The sequence below is a fragment of the Prionailurus bengalensis genome, chromosome A3, assembly GCF_016509475.1.
Source record: "Prionailurus bengalensis isolate Pbe53 chromosome A3, Fcat_Pben_1.1_paternal_pri, whole genome shotgun sequence".
NCBI lineage: Eukaryota > Metazoa > Chordata > Mammalia > Carnivora > Felidae > Prionailurus > Prionailurus bengalensis.
In genome coordinates this window covers 74132177-74159695 of record NC_057354.1, presented here as the reverse complement: position 1 = coordinate 74159695, position 27519 = coordinate 74132177, and the positions used below count along the sequence as shown (strand labels likewise).

At 35.7% G+C, this 27519-nt stretch overlaps 1 protein-coding gene and 1 pseudogene across 6 annotated transcripts in view; one reads left to right on the top strand and one right to left on the bottom strand.

The window, feature by feature from the left end:
- The window catches only part of CCDC88A (coiled-coil domain containing 88A), a 156572-nt gene that overhangs the window by 45635 nt on the left and 83418 nt on the right, over positions 1-27519 (top strand). For all 6 annotated transcript variants that reach the window (XM_043603406.1, XM_043603410.1, XM_043603409.1 and 3 more), the window contains exons 4-7: positions 8785-8854; positions 10815-10873; positions 17980-18063; positions 19623-19763. In XM_043603406.1, coding sequence (XP_043459341.1) covers positions 8785-8854; positions 10815-10873; positions 17980-18063; positions 19623-19763 — 354 coding nt within the window. The remainder of the gene's footprint in view (positions 1-8784; positions 8855-10814; positions 10874-17979; positions 18064-19622; positions 19764-27519) is intronic.
- On the bottom strand, positions 22205-26803 carry LOC122466887 (annotated as a pseudogene).

Here is a 27519-nt window from a genome sequence, read left to right as displayed (position 1 = left end):
ACAGCTAAGCCACCAAGGTGCCCGAAATGTTCTTTCCTTTTAATGCCATTCATTTACTTTTTTTTTATAGACTACTAAAATGTAAAATGTCTTAATTCTTTTCACTAGTAACACAGATAAAAGTATAAATACAAATATTATAAATGTAATTATGTTTGCATTTTTAAAATAGATCGTGTCTTATTTTTTAAATATTTTTTATGTTTATTCATTAAAAAAATTTTTTTTAATGTTTTATTTATTTTTGACAGACAGAGCATGAGTGGGGGAGGGGCAGAGAGAGAGGGAGACACAGAATCCGAAGCAGGCTCCAGCCTCTGAGCTGTCAGCACAGAGCCTGACACAGGGCTTGAACCCATGAACTGTGAAATCATGACCTGAGCCAAAGTCAGACACTTAACTGACTGAGCCACCTAGGTGCCCCTATATCATCAGTCTCAGAGAAGAGACTCTTATATTTTAGAAATCTTTGAAACTTATGTTTAGTACTATAGTAATGTGCAGTTTTAGTAACAGCATTTTGCTCAGTGTGTAATTCAGGAAAGGGATATGAGCCCAGACCTTTGCCAGAAGTATTGTTTAACTTCTTATTGTGAAAGTAGTTTCTGGATAACTTCTAGGAAGAAGGAGAAGCCTAGTTTAAGTTATCTTTTTTTTCTTAAATGAGCTTAGATACATTTTTAAAGTTTATTTATGTTGAGAAAGAGAGAGTATGCACAAGCACAAGTGGGGTGGGGAAGAGAGAGAGGAAGAGAGAGCCCCAAGCAGGCTCAATGCTGTTAGTACAGAGCCCAGCGTTGGGCTCAATCTCACAAAACACGAGATCATGACCTGGACTGAAATCAAGAGTTGGACACTTAACTGACGGAACCACCCAGGTACCCCGTAGTTCAAGTTATCTTTAAAGATTAACTAAATACTGTCTGTGTTGGCACAAACATGAAATAGCCTTTCTTACAGTGTTTTAGCAATATGAACTTTAATTCACGGAAGCTTGTGTGTATATCAATAAAGCTTTTAGATGGTCAACTAAAAATGTAGTTAATATACCACTTTTTATAGAAAAACTGTAAGTCAACAAAAAGTACTAGGAATAAAATTACTTGTACCTATCAGAGCACCTTTACTGTTATTTTCCTTTTAATGTAATCTCTGACAGTTCTTTCTTTTTTTCTTTTAATTTTCTTTTTTCTTTTTTAAAATTTGTATCCAAATTAGTTAGCATATAGTGCAACAGTGATTTCAGGAGTAGATTCCTTAGTGCCCCTTACCCATTTACCCCATCCTCCCTCCCACAGCCCCTCCAGTAACCCCCAGTTTGTTCTCCATATTTATGAGTCTCTTCTGTTTTGTTCCCCTCCCTGTTTTTATATTATTTTTGTTTCCCTTCCATTATGTTCATCTGTTTTGTCTCTTAAAGTCCTCCTGTGAGTGAAGTCATATGATTTTTGTCTTTCTCTGACTAATTTCACTTAGCATAATACCCTCCAGTTCCATCCACGTAGTTGCAAATTTTGCCAGTTCATTCTTGTTTGGTCTTTTTCTTTTTATTAAGTATCGGTGTTCTCCAGGCTGTTTTCACACCAGGATAGAATTTCTCCCTGTTCTGTGAAACAACACAATCTCTAGTACGCCTTCTCATTCCCTGCTTTATTTTTGTACTTAGCACTTATCATCAAAATCACTTACTTATTTTCTGTCTACCCCCTGAGAGCACAGATTTTTGTTTACTGCTGTATTTCCATTTTCTAGAACAATGTCTGGCAGATAATAAACACACAGTAAATATTTGTTGAATGAATAACTGCTCTGGTTTTCTCAATTCTTTCAGTTATATTGCTAAAATTCTTTCTCTATACATTTTTTATGTTTCTTACCACTTTTTTAAAAAAAAATTCACATTTATTTATTTTTGAGAGACAGAGCATGAGTGAGGGAGGGAGAGAGAGAGGGAGACACAGAATCTGAAACAGGCTCCAGGTTCTGAGCTGTCAGCACAGAGCCCAATATGGGGCCCAAACCCATGAACCATAAGATCATGACCTGAGCCGAAGTCAGACAGTTAACCAACTGAGCCACCCAGGTGCCCCTTTTCTTGCCACTTTTCTAACAAAGTGAAGTATCTTCACTAATTCATATACGTATGTATTATCATCCTTAACTCTTCAATTAATCTGTTCCTCCTACTTAAAGTCATATTTATCTTGGGCTCAAATATGTATTATTTTTCCATTTCTTTAGCACCTTAATAATGAACATCTTTAGAACTAGGTGATGTCTGGGAAATCTGGGGATGATATTTAATAGAGTTTCAACAATAGCAATCAGGTTTTTTTAGTCTCTGATATCTTTTATGTTTTGTTTATTTTTCAGTGTTACTTGTAAGATTAGAATAGGGAAATAGGAATTTTTACAAATCTTCTGGATGCATAGAGCCAAATAGAGGTTTTAGAATAATTGGATTTTTAAAATTTGTGTAGTTTTTAGCTGCCTTGCCTAATATTATCACTTTCAGACATAACTAAATTAATAGTTGGAAATAACATAAAAGATAGATTTTTTCCCATTAACTAGTATGTTATAACGACCACTAAAAAAAAAAAAACTTTATACTTTTGTTTTATTTCCTGCCCTTCCCAACAGAAGTCACATACACAGTAAGTCATGGAGCTAACATTTAAGCCTAGACATTCAGATTGTACTCTACCAGAGTATGCTGTACTAGGTATCAGATTCTGCTACACTAAAGTACATTTTCAGACACATGGAGTTAAGTTTGAATATAGCAGTTTTTTGTAGCAATTGCATCATCGAACTACTAGAGTTACATAGCATAAAAGTCAAACATATTAGGTTATTGATGATACCATACAGTGAAAGGATCAATGAGATTGCTTTTATCTTTTTGAACAGACAGAGTTACCATGAGGCATGGGATAACAGAGTAGGCAGGAGTGGGGAGCCAGCTGAGGAAGAGGGTGGAGGAGTGAGGTTGTGGACGTTATTGAAGATTACTATTGGTCTGGACAGTTTCCTTATAACATTATACCAACATGGAATGTTACATGGCAAAACAATATCATAAATTACCTTGAAAATCTAAGTTGATGTTTTCTGGTATGATTTATCAGTTTTCACACATGTTATCCCAAAACAAGTGGTATAAATGAGAATTATCCTTTATCTTGAAACTGAGGTAAACGTTTTTTCCTAATAATGCAGGATCTCTTAAAATTTAATACCTCTTTAATAATACTGAATTTGAATGTTCTTTGTTCTTAGACTATCTCTGCTAAATGGGATAGAGACAGAACAGTGATTGCTTTTTTTTATGCATCTCATATTTATGATTTCTTTTATTTTTTTTTTTTTTTTTTTTTTTTTTTTTTTTTTTTTTTTTTTTTTTTTTTTTTTTTCTTTTATAACAAACTATTTTTTTTTTTTTCTGAAATTTATTGACAAATTGGTTTCCATACAACACCCAGTGCTCATCCCAAAAGGTGCCCTCCTCAATACCCATCACCCACCCTCTCCTCCCTCCCACCCCCCATCAACCCTCAGTTTGTTCTCAGTTTTTTACAGTCTCTTATGCTTTGGCTCTCTCCCATTCTAACCTCTTTTTTTTTTTTTTTCCTTCCCCTCCCCCATGGGTTCCTGCCAAGTTTCTCAGGATCCACATAAGAGTGAGACCATATGGTATCTGTCTTTCTCTGTATGGCTTATTTCACTTAGCATCACACTCTCCAGTTCCATCCACGTTGCTACAAAAGGCCATATTTCATTTTTTCTCATTGCCACGTAATATTCCATTGTGTATATAAACCACAATTTCTTTATCCATTCATCAGTTGATGGACATTTAGGCTCTTTCCATAATTTGGCTATTGTTGAGAGTGCTGCTATGAACATTGGGGTACAAGTGGCCCTATGCATCAGTGCTCCTGTATCCCTTGGATAAATTCCTAGCAGTGCTATTGCTGGGTCATAGGGTAGGTCTATTTTTAATTTTCTGAGGAACCTCCACACTGCTTTCCAGAGCGGCTGCACCAATTTGCATTCCCACCAACAGTGCAAGAGGGTTCCCGTTTCTCCACATCCTCTCCAGCATCTATAGTCTCCTGATTTGTTCATTTTGGCCACTCTGACTGGCGTGAGGTGATACCTGAGTGTGGTTTTGATTTGTATTTCCCTGATAAGGAGCGACGCTGAACATCTTTTCATGTGCCTGTTGGCCATCCGGATGTCTTCTTTAGAGAAGTGTCTATTCATGTTTTCTGCCCATTTCTTCACTGGGTTATTTGTTTTTCGGGTGTGGAGTTTGGTGAGCTCTTTATAGATTTTGGATACTAGCCCTTTGTCCGATATGTCATTTGCGAATATCTTTTCCCATTCCGTTGGTTGCCTTTTAGTTTTGTTGGTTGTTTCCTTTGCTGTGCAGAAGCTTTTTATCTTCATAAGGTCCCAGTAATTCACTTTTGCTTTTAATTCCCTTGCCTTTGGGGATGTGTCGAGTAAGAGATTGCTACGGCTGAGGTCAGAGAGGTCTTTTCCTGCTTTCTCCTCTAAGGTTTTGATGGTTTCCTGTCTCACATTTAGGTCCTTTATCCATTTTGAGTTTATTTTTGTGAATGGTGTGAGAAAGTGGTCTAGTTTCAACCTTCTGCATGTTGCTGTCCAGTTCTCCCAGCACCATTTGTTAAAGAGGCTGTCTTTTTTCCATTGGATGTTCTTTCCTGCTTTGTCAAAGATGAGTTGGCCATACGTTTGTGGGTCTAGTTCTGGGGTTTCTATTCTATTCCATTGGTCTATGTGTCTGTTTTGGTGCCAATACCATGCTGTCTTGATGATGACAGCTTTGTAGTAGAGGCTAAAGTCTGGGATTGTGATGCCTCCTGCTTTGGTCTTCTTCAAAATTCCTTTGGCTATTCGGGGCCTTTTATGGTTCCATATGAATGTTAGGATTGCTTGTTCTAGTTTCGAGAAGAATGCTGGTGCAATTTTGATTGGGATTGCATTGAATGTGTAGATAGCTTTCGGTAGTATTGACTGATTTCTTTTAAATATATGTACAGTTAGTCTTTTTTTTTTAATGTTTATTATTTACTTTTGAGAGAGACAGAGCATGAGTGGGGGATGGTCAGAGAAAGGGAGACAGAATCCGAAGCAGGCTCCAGGCTCTCAGCTGTTAGCACAGACCCCAGTGTGGGACTTGAACCCATGATCTGTGAGAATATGACCTGAGCTGAAGTCGGACGCTCAACTGACTGAGCCCCCCAGGCGCCCCTGTGGGAAATAAATTTCTTTACAACATTCAGCCATCTCCAGGAATATGGCCGCCTCCCCAGTTATTCAAGGCTTCATCGCGGATTGAAGAGGCAGAGGAGAGAATAGGTGAATTAGAAGATAAAATTATGGAAAAAGAGGAAGCTGAGAAAAAGATAAAATAATCCAGGAATACAAGGGGAGAATTAGAGAACTAAGTGATGCAATCAAACAGAACAATATCTGTATCATAGGAATTCCAGAAGAAGAAGAAGAGAGAGAAAGGGGCTGAAGGTGTACTTGAACAAATCATAGCTGAGAACTTCCCTGATCTGGGGAAGGAAACAGGCATTGAAATCCAAGAGGCACAGAGAACTCCCTTCAGACATAACTTGAATTGATCTTCTGCATGACATATCATAATGAAACTGGCAAAATACAAGGATAAAGAGAGAATTCTGAAAGTACCTAGGGGTAGATGGGCCTTAACATACAAAGGTAGACCCGTAAGGGTAGTAGCAGACCTGTCTACTGAAACTTGGCAGGCCAGAAAGGAATGGCAGGAAATCTTCAATGAGATGAACAGAAAAAATACGCAGCCAAGAATCCTTTATCCAGCAAGTCTGTCATTCAGAATAGAAGGAGAGATAAAGGTTTTCCCAAACGAACAAAAACTGGAGGAATTCGTCCACTAAACCAGCCCTACAAGAGATCCTAAGGGGGATTCTGTGAGTGAAATGTTCCAAGGACCACAAAGTACCAGAGACACCACTACAAGCGTGAAACCTACAGATATCACAATGACTCTAAATCCATATCTTTCAGTAATAACACTGAATGTAAATGGACTAATTGCTCCAACCAAAAGACATAAGGTATCAGAATGGATAAAAAAACAAGACCCATCTATTTGCTGTCTACAAGAGACTCATTTTAGACCTGAGGATGCCTTCAGATTGAAAGTGAGGGGATGGAGAACTGTCTATCATGCTACTGGAAATGAAAAGAAAGCTGGAGTAGCCATACTTATATCAGACTAACTGACTTTAAATTAAAGGTCGTAACAAGAGATGAAGAAGGGCATTATATAATAATTACAGGGTGTATACATCAGGAAGAGCTAACAATTATAAATGTCTATGCACCAAATTTGGGATCCCCCAAATATATTAAACAGTTAATCACAAACATAAGCAACCTTATTGATAAGAATTGATAAGTCTCTTGGTAATTGCAGGAGACTTTAATACTTCACTTACTTACAACAATGGATAGAATATCTAGACAGAGAATAAATAAAGAAACAAGGGCCCTGAATGATATATTGGATCAGATGGACTTGACAGATATATTTAGAACTCTGCATCCCACAGCAACAGAATATACTTTCTTCTTGAGTGCACATGGAGCATTCTCCAAGATCACATACTGGGTCACAAAACAGCCCTTATGTAGTATAAAAGAATTGAGATCATGCCATGCACACTTTCAGACCACAATGCTATGAAACTTGAAATCAAGCACAGGAAAAAGTCTGGAAAACCTCCAAAAGCATGAAGGTTAAAGAACATCCTACTAAAGAATGAATGGGTCAACTAGGCAATTAGAGAAGAAATTAAAAAGTATATGGAGACAAATGAAAATGAAAATACAACAGTATGTCCATGTAGTCTTGATAATTTTGCTTCAAGGCAAGGAAACAAAGAATGATTCTTTAGGTCCATTTAGCTGTTACATACTTAGCTAATAACATATTCTGTCCTGAGGTAACTTGCTTTGAACTGGAAATTTTATTTATTAAATAACCAGACTCAGTCTTTGGAGTAAGTGATTTTAGCACTTCTTGACACTTACTCTTAATTATTTATCTGACATGATACACATACTGAGTGTATACTTTTTCTTTAAATGTGTGCATGTTTTGGGGCACCTGGGTGGCTCAGTCATGCATCCAGCTTCAGCATAGGTCATGATCTCATAGTTCTGGGTTTGAGCCCCGTGTTGGATTCTGCACTGACAGGAAGGAACTTGTTTGGGATTCTCTCTCTGCCCTTCACCCACTCACGTGTATGTTCGTGCTATCTCTCTCTCAAAAATAAATAAACATTAAAAAAAATAACATGTATCCATGTTTTGGTAATAGTTTTTTAAAGAGCCAGTATATATAACACTGAAGAAAATGTTTTGAGTCTTTCTAATACATACCTATAAGGAATTATAGATAAAAGATGAATTCTAATGAACCTCTGGTACATGTTACACACTGGCTATGGGAAAATGCTTTATGGGATCTAGAATTACACATCTTTAAAAAGCAATACAAGTTAAATTTTCATGATATTTGCTCCCTCATCATAGTATTAAGTAAAGAGTGATTCAGAAAGAATTAAACACTTTTAAAAATGTATTCCTCAGTAACTGGTTATGTCTGAATATATAGTGAAAGCCAAAGTATAAGGACATTCACAATTGTTTGTATAATTTTGCATAGATTGAGCAATATCACGGGACACCTGTCGTCCTGTAGTCTTAATTCATTGCAGACCCTTTGTAGCATGTCATTATTAGTGATAGTAATGACAGACACATTGTGTTCCTTCATCTCCTCAAAACAAGGATAATAAAAATGGAAGATGCATAGTTGATGTATTAACTAAAATGAGTAATTTGAAAGCATTCAATTCTTCTGAATCATCCCATAGTATCAGAATGTGTATATATTCTTGTCACGGACAATTTGAGAGAAATTGAACTAAAACATCTATTGTAGATAGAGGGGAGAAATAATGATTCACTGAGGAAGAGCTCACTTGCATGAAATGATCTTAAGACACAATTTTTAATGAAGTAACTAGTGTCCTTAATTTTTTTAATGTTTATTTGTTTTTAAGAGAGAGAGAGAGAGAGAGACTGAGCATGAGTGGGGGAGGGGCAAAGAGAGAGGGAGACACAGAATCCGAAGCAGGCTCCAGCCTCTGAGCTGTCAGCACAGAGCCTGACATGGGGCTCAAACTCAAAAACCGTGAGATCATGACCTGAGTGGAAGTCGGACATTCAACTGACTGAGCCACCCAGGTGCTCCATAATTTCCTTAATTTTAATAGAGGTTTTTAATTCCCTTAAAGAGAAGTAACAAAAGACCAAAAAGAGTAATCATGCTTGATCTTTTATTGAGGAATATTATTTAATCATCTTTAAATCTTCATCTAATACCTAAAACTCAGATTTCCAAATAGTCAATATTAGACCTGTTCACTTGGACACTTATTTTGTAGATATTTGATATGTTATTAAGTCTGGCTGATACTGTAATTTTAGTTACTTAATTCATTAACTTAAAGTTACAAAAAGTTTAAGATCTTAGATGTCTTTTTAAGACCTTGGGTAAGTTTTTTCACCTTTTTGAAAGCTTTATTTGCAGTATAGCATATCCACAGAGAAGTGCACAAATCATAAGTTACAGCTTATTGACTAATTAATCAGCATTACCTGTATAACAACCATTGGGGTATCTTTTTACAGGAGACTTTGCAGCAATTGATCATGATGTCATTGCCAAATGTCTTAATCATTGGCAAAAATCCTTTTTCTGGTAAGTATTAAAATTAGCATAATGTGATAGTCTTAACTTTGCATAATGCTATAATGCTTATCAAGATCTTGCTTATTTATATGAATACAATGACTCTAGGTAAAATCAGAGGTGATATTCCATTTTATAAAGAGACAATAAGCTTAGAATATTTGTAATGTGTAGGACGGAACAGACATTCATTTTACGTTAAGGCCAGTGTTGTTTTAACTCTACCACATCGATACTTTCCTGTAATTATTTTTAGTATCTCATTATAAACAATATAGAACATGATTAAAGGAACATAACCTTATAAAAGAAGTGATTTTGAAATAATTTCTAGGTTTGTATTCATACATCTGCTCTCATTGCCAGAGCTGTTTGAATCTTAAGATTTTAGTGATTGATGTTGTAGTTTAAATTAAACTACTTCTAAATAGAAAGATGAGAAGCAGTTTTCTTAGGTCATTTAAATTATTTTTGTCAGAAATTTCTGCCCTTTGCTAGGTTTTAAATGTGACCTGTTCAGAGTTTTAATTTTTGAACGACTAGGGAAATTAGCAACTACTAACAAATTCAACAATGGACTTACTTTTTTAGGCTGTCTGTAATCCAACTCCAAGTATATCTTCTCCAAACCCCACCCTCCATTCTCATTCAAAACACAAATAAAGCTGAAATAAAAACTAAAATCAAGCAGCTGCTTTTCCTGAGGAAATTACCACTTAGGTGAGGTGAATCAGTTTAGATGGTCTTTAGAGATATTCTGGGATGTTTGACTATACAAATTAAAAAATGAAAAAAATTATATGTGAAATGGAATTATTTTCAGTTTCACATGCATTTAGTAATTACCTACCAAATTATAAAGACCAGGAATATAAAGAAAATGGTCTGTACTTTGCAGAATCTTGTGTTTTGGTGAGAGATGCACAGATGACTGGGAAACCATGTAATAATTAATACAAAATAGAGCTCTGTAAAAGTATTAAGGCATGTGAAATATGGAGCCGTTATTCTTATAGTTGGCAGATAAGAGAGGGTTGGGGACCACTGGTGGCTGGTTTGGTCAGGGAAGACTACACAGAGATATTAGAGTGGTGCCTAGGATCGTGATTAGTAAGTTAACTCACTAGAGGGATGGTGTAGGGAAGAAAGACAAGCAGAGAGAGTAACAGAAGTGAAGGCAGAGGAGTGTAGATGTGTATATATTTGGGGAACGGTGATCAGGTGTGGCTAAGAAAATAGATTGTTTCCTGGAGAGTAGGAGGAAATGTTTGAAAAGAAGGTTTGGACTTTATTATGGACAGATTGGCCTGATGGTGAAATTCTGCCCAAAGAAGTGACTTTTTTTTTTTTGTCAGATGTATGTTTTGAGAAAATCTGAATTGAGTGCTGTTGCACAGCAAATGTACTATCCAGTTCTGTTACAGACCATTAATTTTATCCAGTTTATTATAAATGTTCATTTTTACCAGCCTGGCTATAACATTTAAGGTTTGGATTCTCATGAGTCTACACAGTGTAAAGCCATTTAAATTTTATAGGTAGATGGATCATATATGTGTTTTAGAAAGAGAACATTAATAGACCTAAAAAGAAGCCAGACCTATGAGGAACCATTTTGACTGAATTTATGGCATGCCCCTATATCAACTGTTCTTCATTTGGTATACTGGTGTGGTATAATAATTTATGGAAAACTAGTGGATTTATAATTAGCACACTTTATTGGATAGAGCATTGAAGTGCATTTTGTCTATACTGTAACCCTTCAAAATGGACATCCTTGGTCATTTCTTCTGCTTTTACCACACTGTGCACACAGAGCTGCTTTTTTGAATTCTTCACTATACTTGCAGACTTAATCCTTGGGTCAAGTTGCTGTGAATAGTAACTTAACAATGAATTCTACCAATGTAAGAAAGAGAGTGGAACTAAAATGAAATGTAGTACTTAGCAATCATTTTTATTTCAGAACAAGGCACAGAAGAAGTTAAAAAGTTGCTTTTACTTTTACTGGGTTGTGCAGTTCAGGTAAGTTAAAATATTTCTTCATATTTTCATTTTAATAACTTCTTTATATATTTTTTCAGGCTGTAGTTTTTGAAAGACTTAAAGATGGGCTATTGCTTTTCAAAGTCTACATTAGGAACTTTTAAATAACTATAACCTAAGGACATTTTGAAGGAAAACATTCTGTTACTTCATTTCAAACTTTAGTTATATTATCAGCTAGCTGTATCATTTAAAAACTGTGTATATTTTTTTAATTCTGAGGCTTCTAGTGACCCCAGGTATTTCAAATTTTCTTAGGGGTACTCTTAAAAACTTCTCCCAAATATCCTTATGATTTATGTGTTTATGTATGTGTGCTACAGAAGAGAAAGGATTAGCAACAGAAAGAGGCAGAAATTATGAAAAACGTTATTTAGGAGTCTGGGTTATTATATTGCCCTTTTGATAACTGATTATAATAATAAGAGCAGGCTGTGGCTTATCGAAAGCCTACTTTCTTTCAGGTATGATTCTTTATATAGGTTTTCTTGTAATTTCTTTTTTCACACGAAGAGGTTGGTATTTAGGTCAGGTGATTTGTAAGTTCCCCTAATGAAGACATTTGTGAGAGTAGGAAAAGAGAACTGTTAACAATTACGGTGGAACTGCATGTGTAAACTGGGACTGTACCTGACAAACCAAGATGGTTGCTCTAGATTCGTATTTCCAACAGGCCAGAGAGTTAAGATTAAACTCTTGTCTGACTTCAAAATGTATTTCTCTATGCTGATTTTTCCTTTAATCAGCCATTTTTTGGATGAGTGATTACAGTGTTAAACTATCTCAGTTATTTGTGGAATGAATTTATTTGTAAACAAATAAATATTGTGACCGTAAGTTTTTACATATATATGCCAGAAATTATATATCCGAGAGAGTGTGGTTTTTAGAGCTGATTGCTTGGGAGCTATATACTTACACATCGCATGTTATTTAAGTTTCATGCTGTGTAATATACAGGTGTTTACTTTATAATTGTCTAAATATTAAGCAAATACAGTGTTTATAGTCATTGGTATTCTAATTTGGTCATCAGATCCTAAATTAGAAACACAGCCTTAATTATTTACAGCCTTAAATACTTTATTTGCTTTTAAAAATACCCACTACTGGGGCGCCTGGGTGGCTCAGTTGGGTAAGCGTCCGACTTCAGCTCAGGTCATGATCTCATGGTTTGTGAGTTCAAGCCCTGCATCGGGCTTTGTGCTGAGAGCTCAGGGCCTGGACCCTGCTTCAGATTCTGTGTCTCCCTTTCTCTCTGCCCCTCCCCTGCTTACACTCTGTGCATTCCTCTCTCAAAAATAAATAAACATTAAAAATTAAAAAAATAAAAAATAAAAAAAATACCGACTACTGATGAGCGTTATGTAAATTTAAGTAACATAGTGACAGCATAAATTTGGTTGTAACTCCTGGTTACTATTTGGTTATTGCTGGTTACTAAAATTGACAGGAGAAACAGAGCAGAACTAAGGACTTTTTATGAACAGTTTAGGGAAAGCCTAAATAAAATATTAAAGAAACCATTATTACCATTTGTAAAAGCAATAAAAAAATATTATAAAATCTAAGCTGCTAACCCCTACCCTATTTTCTATAATTCTCTCATATCCTATATTTAAGATAGAATTTAGATTTCATCCTGTAGGTATTTGGGAGCTGCTGATGCTAATGACATCAAATGGGTAACAATCAGAATCTCCCTGTCAGCCCCTTTAACTGCCTGTATGAACAGTGTGAAATCTTTGTGGATACTGAAGACCCAAAATGTACTTCAGAAGAAACTGTTGACAAAGCTAAATAGCCAACAAGTATTGTTTAAACACTGTCTAAAATATAATCTGAATTACAGAAAATCTATTCCTGTGTAATTCAACAGGTTAAAAGTCTGACATTTAATGTTATAACTTGCATAAATATATTATTCCACATCAGGATTAGTTTTTTGTTATCCTTGTGATTCATAGGTAGAAATAGCAAGTTAAAGTTTGCTGATATGATACTAAAGTTCAAGAATTGAGTGAGCCACAAGTTTTAAAAGATGCTATATTCATAAAAAGAAATAGAAATGGAAAGAAGCATAAGAAAATTGGAAAACATTAAGACTTTTTTATCTTCAGTTATACATAAATATAAACCACAGGAATAACTTTGAATACAAAGAAGACTTTTCAAGGCCAGGGCTTATATATTTTCATTATTGACTAATTAAACCAGTCCAGTTCCACAGGATCTTGTTCAGTGGGTAACAAATCTTCTAAACCAGTTCTGAGTAGTAGCTAAAATTTTTATGGACACATAGCTCTGCATCTGAGCCATGAGATAGTTGAGAGAAGATTCCCAATTTCTTTCTTCAAAGACCATGTAAAATTCAGCAGAACTTAGGTTTATATTAGTGCTGGCTCTTCAGTTTCCAAAAATATTATTTATTTTGGACTTTCACCAGTTTGCATAGTATTGAAAGTAACTGAGTGTCAAGTGTGATTGGAATTAAAATTTTGATCTTTATGTGTGCCCTCATAAGCAATTACAAGACTCATATTTGATTCAGAAAACTGTTTTTGAACTTGCTCAGCTTGAGGGCTACACTCTGATGTTTTTCTACCAGTTATCTGTAAACCATCTTAAAAATTAACATTTTAGAACATTAATTATTCCATTACATTTGGGGAAATAATACATAGCTTCTAGTTGAGGCATTTATTTTTCTGAGAATACATGAAAATAGCAAATGTAGCTTAATATAAAGAGGGAATTTTTTTGCTGAAACTTTTTTTTTTATCATGGGAAAATTTATACCTAACATAAAATTCACTATTTTACTAAATTTTTAAATACAGTTCATTAGCATTAAGTACATTCACATTGTTGTGCAGCCGTCACCACTACCCATCTCAGAACTTTTCTCATCTTCCAAAACTGCAACTCTATACCTGTTAAACAGTAATTCCCTATATCTCTTTTACCTCCAACCCCCGGCAACCACCATTCCACCTTGTCTTTATGAATTTGACTAATCTAGGACATCACATAAGTGGAATCATACAGTATTTGTCCTTCTATAACTGATTTACTTCACTTAGCGTAATGTCTTTAAGGTTCATCCATGTTGTAGCATGTGTCAGAGTGTCTTTCCTTTTATGACTACGTAATATTCCATTGTATGTATATACTACATTTTGTTCATCCATCCATTGATGGACACTTGGGTTGCTTCCACTTTCTGGCTATTGTGAATTATACTATTGTAAATATGGGTATACAAATAGCTGTTTGAGTCACTGCTTTCCGTTTTTTTGGTGTCTATCCAGAAGTGGAACTGCTAGATCATATATGGTTGGTCTGTTTTTAACTTTTTTAGGACCTGCCATATTGTTTTCCATAGTGTCTGTACCATTTTACATTCCCACCAACAGTATATAGAGTTCCAGTTTCTCCATATCCTCGCCATCATTGATTATTTTCTATTTGGGGTTGTGGGAGAACCATTCTTTAAAGAGGGAATTTTAATTTTTCTATTTTTATTTATTTTACATGGCTTATTTTGGTTTTACTTTTGATGGAACTATGATCTCTATTCTCTGTTCAGTCATTAGTGTTCTTATTCTTACTGAAAACATTGTCATGTGTTCCTCATTTTACTGTTTTATTGTTCAGTAGCTTGTTTTGGGTACTCTTTCCTTATTTTTGTATGATTTTTAAACATAAACCTGTTTTCTTTAATAAGAGAAAGCACTGAGAGTACTAAGTAAAAATATAAGGAATTTGAGGAATATTAAGAGATGATACTCTGGTGAAAGATGCAGAACTTTAGGGTTAATGCAGTTCTCCCCACCAGGCCTCCAACTTCCTACCCACATAACTTTTCTGCTCTTTTCCTATATCCCAACTTCCCAGATATTCTTAGAATATCATGGTAATCTGCTGACTTAAGTATCAGTTGCTATTATAGAGTTAGAAATAACTTTAGTGCCCATAACACATTCAAAACTTTATATAAAGATAAAAGAGAGCTTCATTTTAAGTGGAAAAAAACAATTTGTAATGATTATTTAGTCTTCTTCACAAGAGTCTTCATAGCTGGAAGTAAAATTATTTATAGGCCTATTTTTAACACCATACTTTTTTTTTTTTAATGTATATTCATTCGAGATAGAGAAGGAGAGAGAGAGAGAGAGAGAGAGAGAACATGAGGGGCGGAGATAAGGAGACATAAAAACTGAAGCAGGCTCCAGGCTCTGAGCTGTCAGCACAGAGCCAAATGCAGGGCTTTAACTCAAGAACCACGAGATCATGACCTGAGCCAAAGCTGGACGCTTAGCCAATAGGAGCCCCAACACCATACTTCTTTATTTATGCTCTGGAACTAGGCTGTCAATACAGTAGCCACTGTGAGCCACATGTGGGTATTTAAATTAAAATCAATTACTATTAAATAAAATGAAATTTTCTTTTTAAAAAAATTTGTAATGTTTATTTTTGACAGAGAGAAACAGCATGAGTGGGGGAGGGGAAGAGTGTGAGAGAGACAGAATCGTAAGCAGTCTCCAGGCTCTGAGCTGTCAGCACAGAGCCCAATACAGGGTTCAAACTCACAAACCGTGAGATCATGACCTGAGCCTAAATCAGACACTTAACCAACTTAACCAACCACCCAGGCTCCCCTAAAATGAAAATTTCAATTTCTTAGTTGCATTAGCTACATTTTGGTATTCAGTAGCTGTATACCTGTATTGGACAGGTATATTGGACAGCTGTATTACTGTATTGGACAACACTTAAAATAAAACTTTGGTCTGATAATTGAACTTCAGAGTTGTATCTTCTCTCATTCTCTTTTCCATCTTGATAGTCTATCCCTCAAGATCCTACAACCTTCATTCTGCATTCTTTAAAAAAGCCTAACCTATTTATGAAGCATATTTGGAATTCTTGAAACTTATAGAGTTTAAATAAAGATGAGATTTAGTAGAAACTGTGGGTATTTTAAGAGTAAAAGAAGAAATCTCATTGATTTGTGTTGAGACTGTGTTAAACGATGAGCTCTTAAAGATAGTATAAATAAGGGGCGCCTGGGTGGCTCAGTCGGTTAAGCGTCCGACTTCGGCTCAGGTCACGATCTCACTGTCCGTGAGTTCAAGCCCCGCGTCGGGCTCTGTGCTGACAGCTCAGAGCCTGGAGCCTGTTTCGGATTCTGTGTCTCCCTCTCTCTCTGACCCTCCCCCAAACATGCTCTGTCTCTCCCTGTCTCAAAAATAAATAAACGTTAAAAAAAAAATTAAAAAAAAAAAAGATAGTATAAATAAAGAAATAATGGCTATAGGGCTTAGAAAAGGGAGGTATATGTGTTGAAGGCAGACAAAGATATGGCAGTTGAAATCGGGGGACCTTTCAGTGAGTCATAGTTATCATAACCCTGCCAATTTTATATGATCATTCGCTCAAAAACTATGTATAGGTCAACATCTTTGGAAGCATTAAATTTAAAAATCAGGCATATAGTAACTAAAAAGGTAGTTAATATATACCACAGATGTACTATCAGAAAGTTATTCTTAATTGTTACTAGACCTATCACATACTATTTACTAGATAAAAAAATCTTATTTTTAAATTGACTAGTTTTAATCCCATTCCCCCAAAACTCTGATTTCCTAGTCACAGCTAGAAATTGTACATTCTCAGGAATTTAATTTTAAAGTTTATTTATTAATTTTTGGCAGAGACTGTGCAAGTGAGTACATGTGTAAGGTGGGGGGGCAAAGAGAGAGGGAGAGAGCGAATCCCAAACATCTCCATGCTGTCAGCACAGAGCCTTTGATCTCACAAACTGTAAGATCATGGCCTGAGCTGAAATCAAGAGTCAGATGCTTAACCTGCCGAGCCAACCGTCACCCCATAATTTTAATATTATTATGTCATTCTAATAATTTTGTTTTTATAGGACACAGAACTTTTTGCACTGATGGGAATGTGTTAAGTTAAATTGTAGGCAATGGAAGTAGAATGATACAATTTGATATAATAAATATGTAGAGTGTAAATCATAACCTTGCTAAGTTTCTTAATGATCTAAGAACCAGTTTTTCTTTTTGTGAGTCTATTCTCTTCACTAGTAGTTTGGTAATTGGCCCAGGAGATGCAGCTTAAGCTAGACAAGGCAGTGCTTTCTATTTTGTATGCACTTCTCATTTGGTAGCTGCAAGAATATGTTTATACTAGCAGTTGGATTGTAGTTTAAGAGATGTAGACCCAGGAGGCAGAAATACTAAGATGCATGTTAAACTGTTACTTAGTACTGAGAAAGAAAAAGATTAGATTTATATCATAATATTTTTAGTTTATATAAAGATTTTTTTAAAGTTACACAATAAATAATTGCTGCATTTATTCCACTTGATACACGTATACATATATATATATATATATATATATATATATATATATTCTTAAATTTTGTCCCTGGTAACTTTATGTTATTGTAGAAACAAATCAAATATTTATTGTACTACCTTATAAATGTTGAACTGGGCCACAAAAGTAGGTTTCTTTTATTCAGATTGATAGGATGAAGATGTGAGAATGGATTGTAAGCTTGAAGTAAAAATTGCTTACAGTTTTTTTTTTTCCCAAGAAGAAAGGCTGTTTTGTTTGATGATAGCCAAAGACTGACTGAGCTTTTTGGCTGTATTCCGAATTCTGCCACTGACTCACTGTGTTTTTTGGCAAGTAACTTATCCTCCCTGAAACAAGTTCTTGATTCTTTACTTTTCTGTTTGTAAAGTTAGCATAATAATATTGTACTGACCTCACATGGGTTGTGTAATGGTTTCCCGCTTTAGAACTTTACAGCATAAAAATAGTATGGGTTTTCAGTGCCATGCTTTTTAAATAAATATTTCTAAATTGTTATCTTTTTGTTAAGTGAGTATATTAGACCATTTAAATGCAAAACCAACAAAACCCTCATTGTAGTGTTCAAAACATAACCAAACTTTCTGGCCCATTGAGTTTTTAGTTATTTACAACATATTAAGGACTATATCCCATAAAATGTGAATGATTGTTTTATTCATTTCTTTTAGTGTCAGAAAAAAGAAGAATTTATTGAAAGAATTCAAGGTTTAGATTTTGATACAAAAGCAGCAGTTGCCGCACATATTCAAGAGGTAATAACCTATATACGGTTTTTATATACTAATTTTTATAAAGCTTGTGGTGTGTTTATATGTCCCCAAAGACTTGAAGTCCTATGATGAGCAAGAACAAATCAAAGTCAGATTTAGATGAACTCTGCTATTAGACAAAGTATCTTCTCTTTAGAGATAGTTTCTTAAATGAATCCTCATGGCACAGTGCTAACTAACTACAATGTACTGTTGCCTTTACCCATAGGGACATTAGGTAGAAAGTGTCTGAGGAATGAAGTGTATGTCTTTGTTAGACAGCACAGAATGAACAGTACATAGTAAATAGAAGCAGCAGAAAATGGATCACTGCCTGTAATTCAAAACTAATGTGAAGTAAGATGATAACCCGAGTACTAAGTCATTCCAGTGATTTTCTTTTGAATGAATGGACACAGTATAATTTTTATTGAAGATGTTACTTGAATTATAACACATTAGTCATTTTAACATCTGTATAAGAACTCAAATCTAGGACATATTGTGCAATATTAAGTAATTGATACAGTTAACAGATGGATTTTAATTTCTGCATCTATCTAGTCTTGAGCTTTTAATCTTGTGTACTTAAGAGGACTTTTTAGAACTAGATCATGTTAAATTTTACATGTTGATTAGAGAACTAAGATAAGAGAGAGAATTTTTAAATAGTAAAAATTAGTAGTGTTTAAAATAATTCTCTATTTGAATAACCTGTGTTCTGTATATCATCTTTTCTCTTTGTTAGCGTTCATAGAGCCCAGCCTTCTTGTCAGTAATAATGTTGTCAACAGTAAGCATATTAGTACTCCACAAGATACCAGGGTTTTTGTTTTTGTTTTTGTTTTTTGGAAGTTTCCCCTTATATTTACTTGTTTGTTTATGCTAGCTTTGTAGTTTGTATTTTATTTTGAATAAATGCTAAGTATTGCAAGTTACTAAATTTGCCATCATTCTTGAAAGTGTTTTTTTTATTATTATTATTTTTGCGGTTTCTTGTGAAAGTTAAAGCAGAATATCAGAATCACAGTGAGAAATGGAAAGCAAGAAATAAGTATTTCATTTATATAGCTTTTCCATTTTTTAAAAATCTTTATGTTGGTAGCCCTTTTCTCCTAAGGTTCTGGGACAGTGTCATCTACAGAATCTGTAAAGAAAAGCTTTTCAAGTATAAAAGTGCAATAACATATATCCTACAAGATTAAAAAACTTTTGCTTTTGAATCCAGCACAATTTAGTCTTACCTAAAGAAAAATTCATTGATTTTGTTAAAGCAGTTATCAAACATGTCAATATTACCTTCCCCTAGTAATGCCTGAATTAAATGTTTTGCTTTTTAGCTGACAGGAAAACAAATATAAATTTTTTATTTAAAGATTATATTTAGTAAAAGTAATTCTTAGTATTAGCCTTTTTACCAGGTCTTCTTTAGGCATCATATTTGCTTCTCATTTTTATGATATGGACTGTATGATATTTAAGCTAATATTGCAGTAAAGTGAAACCAATTTTTAAGTATTAGCCATTTAGAAAAATTGCTGATTTTGATTTCTTTCCTAAAGGTAACCCATAATCAGGAAAATGTGTTTGATCTGCAATGGATGGAAGTGACTGATATGTCTCAGGAGGAAATAGAGCCACTCTTGAAAAATATGGCATTACATCTAAAAAGACTTATAGATGAAAGAGATGAACATTCAGAGGTTTGTAAATTCCTTTCAGAATATTGTGAAGGTTTGCTTTCCAGAAAAGGCAATTTCAGAGGGTTTTCAAATTGATACTCTGTTTTCTAGGGACGGGTAATAAAGTACTTTATGTCTTTATTTTTTGCAACACAGGAACAAAAAAGGATATTTAAGAGCCCCAAATCACCAGTAAAGAGATTGCAATTAGATATTCTTTTTTCCATTCTTTTAAATTATTATTCTGATTTTGTTCCTTTGTGTTTTTTTAAGTCCTCTCCATAGCTCTGGCAACAGTACAATAGTGTGAAACTGAAAATACTGTTGATGCAAATGGAAAAATCATTGCCTCGAAGCATGAGAATTTGCTTAAGGTTAATTTCTTACTTTTATTGCCACATTTTGAGGTTGGAAAAATAAGTGTTAATAAATGGAGAATAACAGGTGTTCTAAATAAAATGTCTCACAAAAGTTCTCAAATTTTGTAGTCAGTAAATGAGGTGTGATTTTAAAAAAGAATTATTATAGGCTCCTGTAAGAGTACTTGGCTTTTTTAAAAGAGTAAAATTGCACCAGGATTTTTGCCTGCACTCTCTGAAAACAGCTAATTTTATAGGAGTCTAGACTTCAGTGCATGTGATGGTGAGTAATATTTTGTTAATAGCAGACCAAAGTACTCTGCCATTCAGAAGAATGTATAGCTTTGATCAGTTGTTCCATTTACATGGGAGAGACAGTTTTGAACTTATTTATAGAGAATTTGATTACTCTTTGGACTAATGAAAGACTTGTTGAAAGACTAATGAAAAAAGAAATTCCTAAAGGTTTTTTTTTGTTTTTTTTTTTTTTCCTGAACAAAACTTTCATGTTAGTATAGTTGGAAATTTTCAGGTTTTTTTCAGGCATTACAAGAGAAGAAAATAGAGGAAATAAAGAAATATTTTGGAGTGACAACTACATTTTTTTAAAAAAATCTAAGACAGGTCAAAAGAAGAGAGAATTGAAAAATGTCCCTAGTATACACCAAGCTTATCTTGAAATACTAAGATTATTTTATTTTCAGTCTGAGTTTTGACCCATGTGCTTTATCTTCTTTTTATATTAACATCTTTCTACTGCTTTATTCTTTTTCTGAAACATTCTTCCATTTTTATTTCTTATATTTGTATTTTGATAAGGTGTCCTCCGACTTCTGAGGGCATGTATGAATTGTTTGATCTCACTCTGTGAAGTTATTAATATTGGGTGAAGAAGGATATTATTTTGGAGAATGTGAACAAAATATTTGTCATTATATGATCTATGTCAAAACTAAGGAATATGAAACACTATAGTGATTGTTTGATGTATTATCCTATCATGCCTGACTATGCATTTTCATTGAATTTGTTTTTTTAACAAGCGAAAATTGGTCGTGTTCTCTTGTCTCAAGCTATTTGGGAAACAAGTTGCTAGCTGGTTTAAACCCCGTTCTCTAGGGCAAAGTTTTTCAGTTTGGGCCACCAGTGGACTAATTAGAAAAGATCATTAAAAATAATTGTGGGGCATCTGGGCGGTTCAGTCAGTTAAGCGTCCAACTCTTGATTTTGGCTTAGGTCATTAATCTCATGGTTTGTGAGTTTGAGCCCTGTGTTGGACTCTACTGATAGCATGGAGCCTACTTAGAATTCTCTCTCTCCCTCTGTCTTTGCCCTTCCCCAACTCACATTTGCACTTTCTTGCTCTCTCATAATAAATAAACATTTTTAAAAAATAATAATTGTGAAAAATATTAAGTGTAACACAATAATACATAAATGTAATAACTTTGTATTATTCAACTAGATTGAAACAAGTTCTTATTTAGATTTTACCTTTAGCTCTTCTGTTTTCTCCTCCAAAATATTTTAATATATTTTTCCCTCTAAAGTATTTATTTATTTACTTATTTTAAAATTTTTTTAATATTTTGTTTTTTATTTTTGAGAGACACACAGAGTGTAAGCAGGGAAGGGGCAGAGAGAGAGGGAGACATAGAATCCAAAGCAGGCTCCAGGCTCTCAGCTGTCAGCACAGAGCCTGATGCAGGACTCAAACTTGTGAACTGTGAGGTCATGACCTGAGCTGAAGTCAGACACTTAACCAACTGAGCCACCCAGGCACCCCATAAAAATATTTTATTTTATATAAAAATTTTATGTAAAAAAAACAGAGGAAAGTTTGGTGTCACACTGAATAAACACATTGAAAGCATATGTATGGTTGTGGTTTGTAACTTTTCTACAAAACTTACCAGGCATGCTAGAGGAAAGAAAGAAGGAGTAAGTATCATATTCATAACATTTTTTGGAACACTTCAGAGTACAAAATGCATCATGCTCATTTTTAAGTGCACAGAAAGCTATAATAAAATTAGACTTCCAAAATTACAAATAAAAATCTGTACATAAGGATATTTTCAAGACCCTTCCATGTGCATAGCACTATGTAGAAAGAAGACTGGAACTTCCAAGAGAAGAACCATCACAGCAGGTGTTACACATAGGTCTGCCTCTTTTCAGCTTGCAGACCCATCTCCTTGTAAGGGGAAAGTGTCATCCGGGTTGAAGAGGGCCATAGGCGTCACTAGTGCTCCTTGTCCACACTATGCTTATCCACAAGCACCATGCTAAAAGAATAGAGTAGGGGGGCGCCTGGGTGGCTTGGTCAGTTAAGCGTCCAACTTCGGCTCAGGTCATGATCTCGCAGTCTGTGAGTTTGAGCCCCGCGTCAGGCTCTGTGCTGACAGCTCAGAGCCTGGAGCCTGTTTCAGATTCTGTGTCTCCCTCTCTCTCTGCTCCTCCCCTGTTCATGCTCTGTCTCTCTCTGTCTCAAAAATAAATGTTAAAAAAAATTTTTTTTTAAAGAATAGAGTAGGATTTGTAGCAATAGCCTGAACTGCAGAGTTAATGCTGCAGACATAATCTTTGCTCCTATCCTGCTGATGAGGGCCAGGAACGTGCCTACCAGGTCCACTGCGGTGATGTGTCAAAGATCCAGGCCACACTGTGCTTGCTGAAGCATTCCCATTTGCAGCCAGTAGAAGAGAACTATGGATGTGGACACAGTGATCCTTTTCTCATAAAACTGGTATAGAAGTCATAAAACTGCTATTCTGACACCGACATTGACATTCATAGCTACACAGGTGGGCTCTGTGCCAGTTCAGGCCAGGTTGGATTGGTAGAATCATGCAGGGCTACCCTGTAGCTCATAGCCACTGATGCAGGAGAACTCACAGGTGGCTCTTACTGCTGCTGCTGGAACATATCATGTAAGTGTTTTCTATTGTGTTGAGTTTACCTTTTTGTCTGACTTTAACTTGAAATATGCTAATGTCCTTAGCTCTGTCATAGACTACTGGCTCTTGTGACCTACTAGAAAATTTGAGTTGGGGCGGGGGGAGACACCTTTTAGAATAACATCAATTAGAATTGTTTCTGCTTTGTATCTTCCCTTGGGAGGGTCTCTGTGGAACCCAGACTGCCAGCTTATTAAGTTAAGCAATACATTCCTTCACACTTGGCCACTTAATTCTAGAAGGTTCCATAGCCACAAAGGAGGCTACTTGCCTGCTCCAGGCCTTTTTGCCCATACATGTATATCCTGGTAAGCGGTAGTATCCCAGGAGTTAAAGCAGGCACCATTTATGCACTTAAATACCCTCCATTTGGTGACCTGGCAAAAGTAGGACATCACCTTTCAGTCAGTATTAAGAAGCTTCAGGCTGCTCACAGGATGCCCTTCCTTGTCAAAACAGAGCCTTTTTTTTTTTTTCTGTTTTGATTCATCTTTTGTTGTAATTGTTTTACCAGAATGTATAGTGTATAGAATGTATAGAATGTATCACTCTGTTTTTAATTACTTTTCACTTTTTATTCTGGTTAAAATTTTTCTTAATGTTTGTTTTTGAGAGAGAGAGACAGACTGTGAGTGGGGGAGGGGCAGAGAGAGAGGGAGAAACAGAATCTGAAACAGGCTCCAGGCTCTGAGCTGTCAGCACAGAGCCCACCGCAGGGCTCAAACTTGTGAACCCTGAGATCATGATCTGAGCCAAAGTGCGACGCTTAACTGACTGAGCCACCCAGGCGCCCCTTAACTTTCTTATTCTTAATTCCTTGTAACATGTATTTCTTAAATCCTCTTCTTTTACTAAAAACCAAATAGGAGATTTTAATGAATTTAAGATCTCTTTATTGTCACTGTTTATTTTATACCAAGCTTTGTGTTACGTTTTAATATGCTGCCTTTGTAAGTCAGTATAATAACCTCATTTTAATAGATTGAAGATACTTGAGCTCAGAGAAATTAAGTAATTTGCTGAGTCTAACTCCAATGCCTGTTTTCCTGTTGTATAAAACCTTTGCCGAAGTCCATGAATGTGCTAGCACATCTCTGATTCTTTTCCTCAATTGGGAGTTTTGTAAGAATTATTAAATCTTCTGAATTTTTTCTTTGCTTTGATACATCTTTTTATGTTTGTACTTGGATGTATATTAATAAATATCTGCTGTTTGCAAGATCCTGTGCTAAGAGTGCTTGGGAGCAACAAATTGACAAACTTTCAAAAAAGGATCAAAGATCGTTACAATCTAATAGGGAAGTTATTTTAATAAAATAATTGAGTTTTGGGGGCACCTGGGTGTCTCAGTCAGTTAGGCATCCAACTTTGGCTAAGGTCATGATCTCAGGGTTTGTGAGTTTGAGCCCCGCGTCAGGTTCTGTGCTGACACCTCAGAGCCTGGAGCCCACTTTGGATTCTGTATCCCCCTCTCTCTCTCTGCCCTTCCCCTGCTCATGTGCTCTCTCTCTCTCTCTCTCTGTCTCTCTCTCTGTCTCTCTCTCAAAAATAAATAAACATTAAAAACTTTTTAAAAAATAATTGAGTTTTTAAATTTTTTAAGTATTTAAAAAGTTAGTTGAAATAGTGTTATAGGAGTTTCAGGTGTACAGTATAGTAATTCAACACTTCCACACAACACCTTGTGCCCATCACAAGAAGTGCACTCCCTAATCCCCATCACCTATTTCACCCATCTTCGCTCCCCCCCGCCCCCATACACACACCTGTCTGGTAACCGTCAGTTGATTCTCTACAGTTAAGAATGTTTTTTGGTTTGCCTCTTTCTCTTCTTTTTCCTCTTTCCTCATTTGTCTTGTTTCGTAAACTCCACATATGAGTAAAATCATATGTATTTGTCTTTCTCTGACTTAACTTCGCTTAGTGTAATACTCTCTTAACTCCATCTACATCGTTGCCAATGGCAAGATTCCACTCTTTTGGATGGCTGAATATTCAGTGTGTGTGTGTGTGTGTGTGTGTGTGTGTGTGTGTGTGTGTGTGTGTATACACATACCACAACATTAGCCATTCATCAGTCAGACATTTGGGCTGTTTCCATAGTTTGGGCATTGTAGATAATGCTGCTATAAACACTGGGGTGCATATATCCCTTTGAATTAGCATTTTTGTATCCTGTGAGTAAATACCTAAGAACGGTTTCCTTATGTCTTAAAATAGACATAATGCCTCTATTGCAGGTTATAGTATTGGATGAAATCTTGTTGGAAAATCCTCTATCTAGGAGTTCAATAAATATTCATTCCCATTTCTTTTTCCCCAGAGAGTGGACTATAGTTAGAGAATGGCATGGTAGTGTTAAATTAGAAAGTAAGGATGACATTTAAGGGCTTATTTGTAGTTTCATTCTGAGTAGGAACTCTATAGAGTAGCCAGGAAAATCTGGGCAGAAAGGAGGAGTTGAGTGGTTAAAGGTTCAGGCATGTGTATAGGTGCCAAGGGAGTAATGGTAGTAAAGGAGGCATGGCACAAGAGAGGAATGGTTCCTTCATTGGAAAAATCTGAATATATTGAACAGAGAGCAGATGTGGAGTTGTAAAGAGAAAAGGAACTGATGAGAAGTCACATTCTATAGTTTATCAATAGGCATACTGGAATCTGTGAAAGCAATAGTTGAAAAGACCTTGATTCAGGTGCTGAAATATATCCCAAGGATAAAGAAATGAATTCTGACGGGTGGTTTTTAAAAAAAGAAAAAGAAGAAGAAAAAAGAAGGATAAAAGTAATGATTCAGTGAGGGCATTAGAAGGCTTGGTGATAAGAAAGCAAAAATGGTGATTTCATTGTCCCAAGGTAGTTACCCCACCTATTCTGCCTGGAGTAAGACAGTTGAAATTACTAACAAAGACAATTTCTGTTTGCCCGAGAAGTTTGAAAGAAAAGCTGAGTAATTGGTTTAGAATAAGAATTTTTCAGTAAAAGGAAAATTGGAGGAAAATTATTGAGTCAGGTAAATGTAGGTTAGGTAGCCCTTAAAATTCAGGTTTAGGGAAAGTAGAATGAGATTTATGTCCCTTGGAGAGACTCTAAAGAAAGGAATAAAGGAAGCATTGAGATGGGATGCAGATTAGAACTAGTCTTAAGAAAGAGAACATAGAAAGGATATGAAGTCAAGAGGCTGGCCCTGGAGTCTTGGCATTGCTATTAGTTTTGTGATCATGGACAAATCAATCTCTGTGCCTCAGTTACGTTACTGCAGAATTAAGAGATTAAACTAGGGTTGCCTGGGTGGTTCATTTGGTTGAGCATCTGACTCTTGATTTTCGGTTGGGTCATGATCTCACAGAGCCCCCCGTTCAGGCTCTGTGCTGACAGTGCAGAGCCTGCTTGGGAATCTCTCTCTCTCCCTCTCTTTCTGCCCCTTTTCTGCTCTCTCGTGCGAGTGCATGCTTTCTCAAATAATAAATAAATAAATATTTTTTAAAAAGAGAGAGCAATTGAACTAAACCTCAGAGGTTCTCTTAGGTCCCGCTGAGGTCCCTGTTTACAATTCGAGAACAATGTTGTGTGAAAATGGCAAGATTGCATTTCTGTGCTAATACAGTAACCACTAGCTCCATATGGATGTTATATACTTAAAATGTGGCTAGTGTCACTAAGGGACTGTATTTTTGACTTTTTAAATTTGTAGTTAACTAGTTGTGCTATTGGCTACCTTATTGGACAGCATGGTTTTAGCCATATTGCGCTTGGGTTAATTTCTTTCCTTTGTCAACAAGTCTTTTACACCTTTCCAATAGTTGCTATCTAGTATAGTTATTTTACCACATTTGATTCCTTTATTAAAATATTAGGGAGGGAAAAAATTATTAAGTCTTAATTCTAGTGTTATCTAGTAATAGCTAATCCATGAACTGTTGCGTGAAACTTTAAAAAAATTTTTTTAATGTTTATTTATTTTTCAACGTTTTTATTTATTTTTGGGACAGAGAGAGACAGAGCGTGAATGGGGGAGGGGCAGAGAGAGAGGGAGACACAGAATTGGAAACAGGCTCCAGGCTCCAAGCCATCAGCCCAGAGCCTGACGCGGGGCTCGAACTCACAGACCGCGAGATTGTGACCTGGCTGAAGTCGGATGCTTAACCGACTGCGCCACCCAGGCGCCCCTAATGTTTATTTATTTTTGAGAGATAGAGCACGAATGGGGAAGGAGCAGAGAGAGAGGGAGACACAGAATCCGAAGCAGGCTTCAGGCTCTGAGCTGTCAGCACAGAGCCTGACATGGGGCTGGAACTCAAGAACTGGGAAATCGTTACCTGAGCCAAACTCGGCGCTTAACTGACTGAGCCACCTGGGTGCCCCTGTGAAACTTTTTAAAAAGATAGCTAAATATCACAAAGTTAGATATTTTTGACCAATGAATTGTTTTGGTATTGCAGTATAGTACTTAAACTTAAT